Source organism: Chiloscyllium plagiosum, unplaced genomic scaffold (assembly GCF_037043375.1).
Source record: "Chiloscyllium plagiosum isolate Xiang-an unplaced genomic scaffold, Cpla_swu_hap1 HiC_scaffold_11, whole genome shotgun sequence".
NCBI classification, from domain to species: Eukaryota; Metazoa; Chordata; class Chondrichthyes; order Orectolobiformes; family Hemiscylliidae; genus Chiloscyllium; species Chiloscyllium plagiosum.
In genome coordinates, this window is record NW_028270149.1 from 43899768 (window position 1) to 43912313 (window position 12546).

The following is a 12546-nucleotide window of genomic DNA, read 5'->3' on the forward strand; positions in this document are numbered from 1 at the left end:
CATCTTCCAATGTGCTAGGCATGACTCCAACATTGGACAGTTTGCCCACTGATACACATTAAATTCCACTTTTGCTTGGGCTCCTTAATGCCACACTCTGTTGAATGCAGCCTTTATGTCAAGAGCTGTCATTCTCACCTCGGCTGTGGAATTCAGATCTTTAGTCCATATTTGAACCAAGGTTGCAATGAGGTCAGGAGGTACGTGGTCCTGGTGGCATCCAAACTGGGGATGACTGAGCAGGTGCTGGGATTTTGATGCTGTTGAGACACCTTCCATCACTTTTGTGATGATCGAGAATAGTGTGATGGGGTGGTAATTGGTTGGGCTGGATTTGTCCTGTTTTTTGTGCACAGGATATTCAAGGTCAAATTTCCACATGGTCAATTAGGTGACAGTGTTACAACTGTACTGAAAGCGATTGGCTAGGGCTGCTGCATGTTCTGATGCAGATGTTTTCAGTACAATTGCCAGAATGTTGTCAGGGCTCACATCCTTTGCACTATCCAGTGCCTCCAACCAATTCTTGAAATCACAGAGAGAATCGAATTTAGCTGAAAAGTGACATCTATGATGCTGGGGATCAGTGGAGCAGACCAAGATAAATTATCATTCGATACTTCTGGCTGAAGGTTGCTGCAAATGCCCTGTCTTTTGCAGTAGTGTGCTGGGTTCTTCCATCATTAAAGATGGAAATAATTGTGGAGGATCCTCTTCAGCGGAGGTCTTTAATTGTCCACTACCATTTACGACCAAATGTGGGAGGACAGCAGAGCTTAGATCTAATCTTTTGGTTGTGAAATTGCTTAGGTCTGTCTATCACTTGCTGCTTATGCTGTCTGACAGACAAGTACTCCTATTTGATAGCTTTACCAGGTTGAGAACTCATCTTTAGCATGACTGGTGCTGTTCCTAGTATGCCTTCCTGCATTCTCCATTCGACCAGGGTTGATCCTCTGGCTTGATAGCAATGACTGAGTGCAGGATATGCCAGGCCATGAGGTTGTAGATTGTGCTGGAGTAGAATTCTGCTGCTGATGATGCTCAGTGCCTTTGGATACCCAGCTGCTCAATCTATTTGAAGTCTGTCTCACTTAGCATGGTGATAGCCCCACACAACATAATGAATGATATTCTCAATGTGAAGACAAAACTTGTCACCTCAAGGACTGTGCGGTGGTCAGTCTTACTGATACTGTCATGGACAGATGTATCTGCAGCTGCAAAATTGGTAAGGAGGAGGTAAAATATGTTCTTCACTTTTATTGACTCCTCCACCATCGTTACAGACCAAATACAGCAGCTGTGTCCTATGGGGCCCAACCAATCCGATCAATAGTGCTGCTGCTGAGCCATTCCTGGTGATGGATGTTGAAATCCCCACCAAGAGTACATTTGCCCTTGCCACCTTCAGTGTTTCCTCCAAGTGTTGTTCCGATTCAGAGGGATTACATGGTTACCAGCAGGTGGTTTCTTTGCTTATCTCAAACCTGAAGCCATAAGACATCATGGGGTCCAGAGTCAATGTTGATGACACCCAAGGCAACTACGTATCAACTGTATGCCACTGTGCCACTACTTCTCCTGGGTCTGTCCTGCCAGTGGGACAGGAGATATCCAGGGAGGGTGATGTCTGGGACACTTGCTTGTAAAGTATGATTCTGTGAGCATGACTGTCAGGCTATTGCTTGACTCGCCTGTGAGATAGCTCTCCCAATTTTGCAGTAGGCCGCATAAGTTAGTAAGGAGGTCTTTGTAGGGTCGACAATGCTGTATCTGCCACTGTATTTTCTGTGCCTAGGTCAATGCCAGGTAGTCATCAGGTTTAATTTCTTTGAGACTTTGTAGCAACTGATACAAATGAGTGCTTACTAAGCCATCTCAGAGGGTAGTTGAGAGTTTCATAGGCATCAGTAAATTGTTAATTCCAGATTTTTTTTTTTACTGAATTCAAATTCCACCATCTGCCATGCCAGGATTCGAACCCAGGTCCCAGGAACATTAGCCAGGTTTCTGGATTAACAGTCATATGATAATACCACTAGACGATTACCTCTAAACATTCTGCACATTAGCCATGAGTGACTTAACAACAAGAACATCCAAGTCCTTTTGTACATGTACACTTTCCACTTAAGACTGGAATATAGCAAGTGCAGTTCATTTCCCTAAAAGCAGAGGAGGACAAAGCAAGAAACTACATGCCAGTTAGTTTAACATCCTAAAGAGGGCAAATGCTAGAAACTATTAAAAATGATAACAGGACACTTGCAACAGTTCAGAATCAAATGATTTTGTGAAAAGGAATCACATTTGACGAATTTATTGAAGTTCTTTGGGGAAGTAGCATATACGGAGGATTAAGGGGAACCAGGGGATGTGCTGCATTTAAATTTTCAGAGGTATTTTATATAACAGTCTTTTTTTAAAATACGTTAAAACTCATGTTATAGGGGGAAGCATACAGGTATGAATACATGATTGCCTGACTGACAGGAACTAGGCACAATGGATCTTCTCCAGGTTGGAAAGATGTAATGAATGGTGTGCCACACGGACTGATGCTGGTAAAAGAAAGTGTACAAATGAATGATTTAGATGATGGGATAGCAAGCAGAATGGCCATGTTTGCTGCCAATGCAAAGTTTGGAATTTGAATGGTGAAGAAAGCACAAGGAGGTAACAAAAAAGATTTTGATGAATAAAGTGAGTGGACGAGAATGTGGTAAAAAGATTACAATATGGAACAAGGTGAAACTGTCCATTTTGGAAGGAAGATTAGAAAAAAGCATTATCGAAACGTTGAGAGATTACAGAGCTCTGAGCTGGATCTGGCTGTCCTTGGACATGATTCGCAGAAGGTTTTTATAAGTTGGTACAAGTAATGGGCAAAACTAATAGAATGTTGGAATTTATTAAGACGGGAACTCAAATCTTAATTAAGGTGGTTATGTAGCACCAGTGAGACCAGTAACCATCTGCTACATTGTGCTCAGTATGAGTTATCTTATTCAAGGAAGGAGGTATATAGTTGGGAGTAGTTCAACTAGACTCAGAAGTAGAGTTGGCGAGTTGGACAGGCTAGGACTCATAACTGCTGGGGTCTGCAAGATGCGGAGGTGCCGGTGTTGGACTGGGGTGGACAAATTTAAAAATCTCACACATTAAGTTATAGTCCAACGGGTTTATTTGGAACTACTAGCTTTCAGAGTGCTGCTCCTTCACAAGTAATTAGTGAGGCAGGATCATAAGACACAGAATTTATCGCAAAAGATAACAGTGTCATGCAATTAAAACAATATATTGAACAAATCCAGATTGCTGTTAAGTATTTCATCTTTTAGAGTGGCTTGCAGATTTCAGTTCATTAATATAAATCCTAGAACTTCTTTAAAGTCACATTCTTGAGACAACATCAGGTTTTTTTTTAAAAAGTGACATCTCAGCTCAGACAATGCAATAAAGGCATGAGGCTAGAGTCTGTCTGTATCCCAGTTTTGAGTCAGACTGGTTCTATTTCCAAAGTGAGGATTTACAAAATGTTATATGGATTGACTGCCTGCAGGTTGTGTGCTTTTTGAGCAAAAATAGAATGTATCTACAAATATAAATTCACCCCACAGACCTATTTGTAGAATAGAGAGAGAGAGAGAGAGAGAGAGAGAGAGAGAGAGAGAGAGAGAGAGACACAGAGAGAGATATCACTGTGCAGTTGTTTCAGTGACATACGAAGATGCACAAAGTCAACATACCTCATCATCCCATCATGTCAGATAACAGAACCCTGTGTGAGAACCTCTCTGGCTATGTCAAGGGCATCTTGAAACCCTCTATACAGGGGACTCCCAGCTTCTGTCATGAAACTACAAATTTCTTGCAGAAACTCAGCACCCACGGACTAGTCAAACCAGGAACATTCCTCATCACAATGGATGCTTCAGCACTCTACACCAGCATCCCCCACAATGACGGCATTGCAGCAACAGTCTGAGTACTCAATACCAACAACTGCCAATCTCAGAGCACCATCCTACAACTCAACCGCTTCATCCTCAATCACAACATTCTCACCTTTGACAATCAGTTCTTCATCCAAACACACAGAACAGCCATCGGGACCAAATTTGCACCCCAATATGCCAACATTTTCATGCACAAGTTCGAACAAAACTTCTTTGCTGCACAGGACCTTGAACCAGCACTATACACCAGATATATTGATGACATTTTCGTCTTCTGGACCCATGGCGAGGAGTCACTAAAACAACTGCACAGTGACATCAACAAGTTTCATCCCACCATCAGACTTACCATGGACTACTCTTTAGTATCTGTCTAATTCTTGGACACACAAATCTCAATCAAAGACAGACATTTCAGTGCTTCACTCTACCGCAAACCCACAGATAACCTCACTATGCTGCACTTCTCGAGCTTCCACCTTAAACATATTAAAACAGCCATCCCCTACAGATAGACCCTCCACATACACAGGATCTGTGCAGATGAGGAGGAACGCATCGGACACCTAAAGGTGCTGAAGGATGCCCTCATAAGAACTCATCGATCGCCAGTTCTGACGTGTCACAGCAAGAAACCGTAATGACCTCCTCCGGAGGCAGATACAAGATGCAACCGTTAGGGTACCCCTTGGTGTCCAGTACTATACAGGAACAGAGAAGCTATGCCATGTTTTTCGCAGCCTGCAACACGCTATCGATGAGGATGAGCACCTTGTCAAGACCTACCTTACACCTCCACTTCTCGCCTATAAACAACTACTAAGCCTTAAATAGACCACTGATTGCAGCAAACTGCCCAACCTTCAGGACATTGACCACAACACCGTACAACCTGTCATGGCAACCACTGCAAGATGTGTCAGAGTGTCGACACGGACATCACCATTACACGTGGGGAGCACCATTTACCATGCACACAGCAGGTACTCATGTCACTCGGCCAACTTCATCTATCTCATACGCTGCAGACAAGGATGGCCTGAGGTGTGGTATATTGGCGTGACCAAGCAGACATTATGACAACGGATGAATGGACACCGCACAACACTGCCAGACAGTGATGCTCCCTCTCACAGAACATAGAATATAGAAGAATACAGCGCAGTACAGGCCCTTCGGCCCTCGATGTTGCGCCTTAAGTTATCTCGAGAATGTGACTTAAAAGAACTTCTGGGATTACATATTAATGAACCAAAATCTGCAACCTATTCTAAAACAAGAAAGACTTAACAGCAATCTGTTTACTATATTGTTTTAATTGCATGACACTGTGATCTTTGCTATAAATTCTGTGCCTTATGATCTTGCCCTACTCGTTACTTGATGAAGGAACAGCCCTCTGAAAGCTAGTACTTCCAAATAAACCTGTTGGACTATAAACTGGCGTTGTGAGATTTATAACGGGGTCTTTAAGAATAAGAGCTGAAAATGTGTTGCTGGAAAAGCGCAGCAGGGCAGGCAGCATCCAAGGAACAGGATAAAGCTTAGCCTGCTGGACACACTTTCCTCATTCCTGAAGAAGGGCTTATGCCCGAAACGTCAATTCTCCTGTTCCTTGGATGCTGCCTGACTTGCTGCGCTTTTCCAGCAACACATTTTCAGCTCTGATCTCCAGCATCTGTAGCCCTCACTTTCTCTTTAAGAATAAGAGGCAATTTGATTGAAACATTTAAAATTATGAGAGGTCTTAACATGATACATTTGGAGAGGACAATTCTTTTTATAAGAGAATCTAGAATTGGGGATCACTGTTTAAAAAATTCAGGGTCACCCATTTTAAAGAAAGAGTAGGTAAATATTTTACTTTTGAGATTTTGCTAGTTTTTGGAACTCTACTTCAAAAGATAGTGGAAGAGTTCTTGAACATTTTTTAAAGCAGAGATGAATAAATGTTTGCTAAAAAGGGTTGCAAGATATCAGGAATAGGAAGGGAAGTGAATTTGAGGCAAAACTCAGATCAGCCAAGATCTTACTGAATGGTGGAGCAGGCTCAAGGTGCTGATTGGCACACTCTATGTTTATATAAAGGCAAAACAACAGCAGGGAATACAGATTTATCCAGAGTTTAAGAAGGAAGAGACGTAACTGATGGAACAGTCAACAAAGGAGAGAAATATTAAATAGGTGGACTTTGAAAAAAAAATCTAGAGCTTCTGCTACAAATCAGAAAAAAATCTGATACTTATAAAAGTGACCATGAAGCTGTTGGATTGGCATTTATTTTGGATTTCCTCACCAGAACTGCTCCGATATCATGAAAAAATGTTGTCTGTTTCCTCCAAGAACTGTATTAGTTGGGAATGAATTAGAAGCCCACAATCTGCAGACATTCTCTCCAGCATTTTCTTTTGTTCATTCTTGCAATTTGTTGCTAAGGCCAGCATTTGTTATTTATTCCTAAATCCCTTCAGATGATGGTGGTGGTGAGCTGCCCTCTTGCACTGCAGTAGTCTATCTAGGGCAGGTATGCTCAAAATGTTGTAAAGAGTTCCAGGATTATGCTCCAGGTCATTTGTCACTGACATCCACAAATCATGAAAGAACTAAGAACTATGAAATTGAGGGAGCCCTTCTGAGCTGATATCAACCAAATTGTCCTGTCTTTGTCCAAAGTTTGCTGAAACACAAACATATAGTCAAGGGGAACTAGTTTGGTCCAAAACAGTTTAAAGGAGTAGCACCTTTGAACGTAAATGTTGCAAGCAGGCATCAGAACCGCATTTGCCACGGGACTATGCCTGCATCGGTAAAACTATAGGAATTCATTTTGTGTTTTAAACGGCAGCCGCAGCTTAAACCCACAGAACTCAGCAGCTGCCAGTCCGCCCACGTGACCGGGAGATGGGAGCCAGAGGACAGATCAAATCCACACTAGGCCAGACACTAGAAACTCCGGAGCCAATTAATATGGAAACCCATCTCCAAATCAAATCAAGAGACTGACTGAAACACACCCATATTCATCAATACAGAACCATCCTGACACAAAGGTCAGGCATCCACCAGACAGGAACGAACAGACTAATACACACTAGCATCCCAAGGGAACAAAAGGGGGTGCTAGCCCCCAGCCCTCACAGAGAGAGACAAGCAGATAGTACCCGGACCCGTTTACATAATCCAATTAGCACCCTATTGTGTGTACACTGCAACTCTCCTGGGACGGCAGGAAACCCACCATTTGCACCTACTCCAGCGATGATGGGGAACTATCATCCCATTCATATTCAAAATCCTCACATCCTGACAAAGAAAGGCATATAATGTGTAGCAGCGCGTGGGAACAGCAGAACAGCCAAGATTCGGACCTCGGTTGGTCTCCGCCGGTGTTACTATATCAATAAACGTTACCGATTGTTGAACCGCACTCTGGGCTCAGACTGATATCATTTCATCCGTGCTAACAATGTGTTCAGATAGATTTTGCATTCTTTATTCTTGTTAAGGTGCGACAGTCGCTGGCAAAGCCGGCACTACTACTACTTCTTTAATTGGCTATGAACTGAGTGGCTTGAAATCGTATTTCAGACGGTCATTTAGAGTCAACCAATTAGATCTATGAAATTTTGATACATACAATCAGTTGTTAGTATCTTACTCATTAACTTACAGAGTTCAGTGGCTTACCAAAGTTTGAACAATTTCTTATATTTTACCAAATGAAAACACTATTACTCCAAACAATGTCAGAAATCTGGAGTAAGTTATGTGTACCTCCTTGTATTTCTGTACCCTTGTTCTTGTTTCGTAAGAATCTTAGGGTTGTGTAATTGTGATAAATTGATATTATTGACAAAACATTTGCATTGAACAACACTTACAATGTTCCCATCTTGTAATAAGTTTTACTACTGATTATGTCTGTTGTGAGCATGTGTTAATAGTTTTTGACTGATTGGAGTACAAAGGTTGTTTCGCAAAGCCAAGGCCATAGTTAGAGCGGCCATGATCTTGTCAAATGGCAGAGGATTGCTTGAGATGCAAAATGGTTTATTCCTGCTCCTAACTCATTTGATTGTACATTCACATATATCCCATACATAAGGAAATCTGTCATCATATTTGCTCTGGCCTTATTATATGACTCTTGTGTCAATGTGACTGGATTTTAAATGCCCTCTTAACTCACCTAGCAAGCTACTCAGTTGTAATGGAGAAATTACATTAAAAATAAAAAATGGACACAAGTTTTGATGGTGAAAGTAGACAGTAATGGAAGCAAAGATTTAGGCTTCTCCAGAGACTGTGCAGTTGACTGGACACTTGATTTTGAATTCTTTGGCTATAGTGCTTAATTTCAGTAGCTTGGAAGCACCTGCATAATAAATAACGAGCTACTAAACTTGCCTCGAGCAGCATTGAGCCATCGATTGTATCGCGCTTTCTGTATTACTTAAAAGATCCAGCACAGCTGGAGGAATTAGCACTACGCATCAAATTTAAAAGTGGGAGAATTGCCACAGAGGCATATTAATCTGCTGAGATTAATCTGGTGGGATGAAACAACATTTTATAATCCAATTCTTTAAGTCCAGTCCACAAATTTAACCAGATTTTTCAAGTTAGTCAATCAGATTTTTTTTAAAATAGCATTCAGAAAGGCTTTCAAACTAGGAAAAACATCTTGATCACCACTATGTACTTCTGTGAGGAGAAAGTGAGGACTGCAGATGCTGGAGATCAGAGTCGACAGTGTGGTGCTGGCAAAGCACAACAGGTCAGGCAGCATCCAAGGAGCCGGAGAGTTGACATTTCAAACATAAACCCATCATTAGGAATGTTACTTCTGTGTCAAGTACAGCACTGGTTTAACAAGTTAAAACTTGATGTTCTACACTGTCCGATCAAGCACGGCAAGTCAATATGATGTTGAATACATGCACAGCCAAGATCATTCTACCCTAATTCTTTTATGTACTTCAGCCCTAACATCAGAGGAGTACCTCTGACTTAGCCAGTCTGACACTGTAAATCGCCACACCAATTATCCTCGTGACCAGAACGAGACTGGCAATGAAGCCTGAATTATGCAGGAGCTTGCTGCAAATACCAACTGCTATAAAATGGATTGCAATGGTACAAGCACACTTCATACAAATCCTTTCCAAAGTCTGATGAATCTTTTCATTCTCCTAGAATTAGATGCAGTTCATAGAATCCTTACAGTGCAGAAACAGGCCATTTAGCCTTTTGAGTCTGCACCAATCTTCCAAATAGCATCCCATCCAGATCTAATTCCAAACCCTATCATAGTTAAAATTACTATAGCTAGTCTGCACATCCCTGAACACCATGGGACAATTTAGCATGGCCAGTCCACCTAAGCTGAACAACCTTTTTCCATGCTGAATGACGCTATCTTTGGACTGTGGAAGGAAACCAGAATACCCAGAGGAAACCCATGCAGACATGAGGAGAACATGTAATCTCCACACAGTCACCAAAGTCTGAAATTGAACAGTGGTCCCCAGCACTGAGCAGCAGTACTCACTAATTCTAGAAATTCAGGCAAGTTTTAATGCCTGAATAAGAACTCAATTTAATGGCACCTTTGCACTCAATACAGATAGGTTACTAATATTATATACAGGCACATGCTGCATTACGAGCTACACTCAACTAGTGATTGTGTTAGAATGAAATGATGAAAGGGAAGAGAGTAGAAATTTTAGTAACAGGTTTGATTAAAAGTCAAGTAGATCTCAATCCAACTTTCTCTGCTTTGCCAGAGAGGCAGCCAGTTGTTTCATTAACCATTGCCGGTAAAATTTTCTGTTGTCACTTTTTGACTATTAAGGAGTCGTCCATAACTGAATAACTAATATATCAGTGAATTTCAATCCTTAAAGAGACATGCTTCCTTTCAGTATTCACCTTTTGTGGTAATAACTGTTAATACTTATTAACTGAATTAACAGGCACACCGAAAAGTCAAAAGATGAAGTAATTAAGAAATTAAAAACCTGTTTTATGAAAGGTTACTTACATCAACATTGCAGAGAAGATCATTGAAGCCACAAGTTCCATTATTAGATGAACAGCACAATGCCTTGAGCACACCAAGCCACTCTGCACTGAGAGCCTTGCAATAGGCAGTCAGCTCTGCACACAGGATAGCAATGTCATTCACACTGAAAAAAAAGATAGGTCCATTTTTAAAAATACAGAGATGAATCAGGCAATTTAATTTTAAAGCAGCAAATATGATCCGGAAAATAACATTTCGCAAGTTTGCATTTGTACTCTTGCAGTTATAGGTTCTGTGTCCATACACAGAATAAAACCATAATTTTTTCAGCCCCAAGATAAGATTTTAATGTTAATTCGAAAATAGCAGCAAAATGTCAATACAAAAGTGCAGGAGGAACAGGATGATACAATAAAATTCCATTCAAAAACAGGAGCAGAAAACACTTGTCAGTTGCATGTCTTCCCTTTAAGTGAAATAAGACTCGTTCACACAATTAAATCTGCAGCAATGTGGCATAATCTGACATCAGGTGTCTAAGTCTCAGTCAAGATGGCCTGAGAATAGCAAAATAGGGAATGTGCAATAGGTACTGGTTTTCTCAAAGTGAAGTTCAGGGATATTGTTGAGATAAATTGCAAGCTTCATTTTGCGATATTAAAACTGACTTTGTATTTTAAATGACCAACCCAAGCTCAAAATGATGGTAGAGGAAAGGTGAGGGTGTTAGGGGCAAGCAAATATTCCATTTGCGAACACTTAAATCCTTCAACTTGGTAAGGCCATAATAAAGATCAATTTAGAAATTGAACAGCAAGGTTCACAAATCAACTGAGGCTCTGATAACACCAATGTTTGGCCCAATAGCAATACAATGCCCAAGTAAATTTGATCTAGTCGCTTTATATTCAAATCTAAATTCTCTATTCTATTATTAAAGATTTTGGATTTAAAAAACATTTGAACCTCAGCGAAAACCATCTTTACTAAATAAAAGACTTAATTTTTGAACACTGCAACACAAAAGAACTTTTTTTTTGCTTTTGAGTGTTGGAAGACTAAATGAGAGCAGTGGAACAGAAAAGGGAAGTACCAGAATATGTTAAAATTGAAGTCAATCTACAGCATTTTCTTGCAGGAATTGGTAGTTTCTTCATACAAGTTTAAAATCCCTGTTGGTCATTAAATGACTGTGACCATCCGTAGGCTGCACTATTTCTAGCCATTTACTGCTGCATTCATTATTTCTCCAAAACAGCTCCTGCATTATTTCATCCAATATTCCCAGATCAAGTGTGGCATGGCATGGTAAAATACAACTTCCACGGCTGTATCACAACAAGGCTCAACTTCAACATCAAATCAGCAATTATTAAGTGTCAGTGTGGCACTTCTATTTTCTTGGTAAACTATACTTCTAGTGTGTTTGTGAGGATTGTCAATTTTGTACAACTGACTTTCCGAGTAAATTTAATATTGGACCTCTGAATTCATTAGAAGTTGGAAGTAAAGTTGGGCAGTGCTCATTTTGCTTCAAATCACAGAGAGAAGACACACACCAAATAATTCTTCTGACCTGAACTTTAATCTAGACTCTTAATGTGAATGGGTAACGATATAGTAACAAGTATATGTTCATCAGCCATATTTTTACAATATTAATGAATTGATTCTGACTTTCTTCTCATATCAAATGAGCTGGTTTTTAACTTTAACTGAAAAAGTGCTTACCCATCTTGCCGCATTATTTTCTCCATAGATGTAAAGTTAGCCAAGTAGAATATAATGTTAGTTATGCACTTACCGATCAGGATCGTGATGTCCCACACAGACATGCATAAGTGCATTGCAAACAAAGCTGTAACGATTGGCTGGGTTATCATTCAGGATTTTACCAAGCATGGAGTAGCTGAAGTTGTGGGCAGAAGGGTTTTCAATCGCATCAATCATGAATTCAGGTTCCCAGAGCATGTTGGAATCAGAAGGATCTATATTACTGTAGATTGTGTTCTTGACTTTGGAACACGCATCACTTGGGGCAAAAATAAACAATTAAATATCATTAAATTTTAAATGCAAAAGCTTTCATAATTTAATCAAAAGACAGTGAGTAACAGACTATGGTCTGAAATTCTATTCAAATCGAATAATAGACAGGTTACTTTACATTGTGACCAAGAGCAAATCAGCTAGTTCCACACTTCATTTCATAGCCTAGAGCCCAGCAAATTTAGTCTTTTCAATGCTTATTCATGGAATCATAGAGATGTACAGCATGGAACAGACCCTTCGGTCCTACTGCGAATCCTCTTGCAATTCTGCTGCCTTGAAGAAGTTTTCCTCCTCTCTCTACAAGAATCTCAGGGAGTCCCTCTCCCACTGCAACTCCCAGGTCATTTCCTCTGCCCTGAAGCTCTTACTCCACCCTCTCCTCCCTGACCTATCACCTTCATCCCCTCCTCCACTCACCCATTGTACTCTATGCTACTTTCTCCCCACCCTCTAGCTTATCTCTCCACGCTTCAGGCTCACCGCCTTTATTCCTGATGAAGGGCT

The 12546-nt window shown here is 40.7% G+C and overlaps 1 protein-coding gene across 2 annotated transcripts in view; it reads right to left on the reverse strand.

Moving 5' to 3' along the window:
- Window positions 1-12546, reverse strand: part of med12 (mediator complex subunit 12) — a 197220-nt gene that overhangs the window by 91693 nt on the left and 92981 nt on the right. For both annotated transcript variants that reach the window (XM_087992009.1, XM_043704779.2), the window contains 2 exons: window positions 11795-12022; window positions 10009-10153 (listed from right to left, as the gene is read on the reverse strand). In XM_087992009.1, the coding sequence (XP_087848135.1) occupies window positions 10009-10153; window positions 11795-12022 (373 nt within the window). The remainder of the gene's footprint in view (window positions 1-10008; window positions 10154-11794; window positions 12023-12546) is intronic.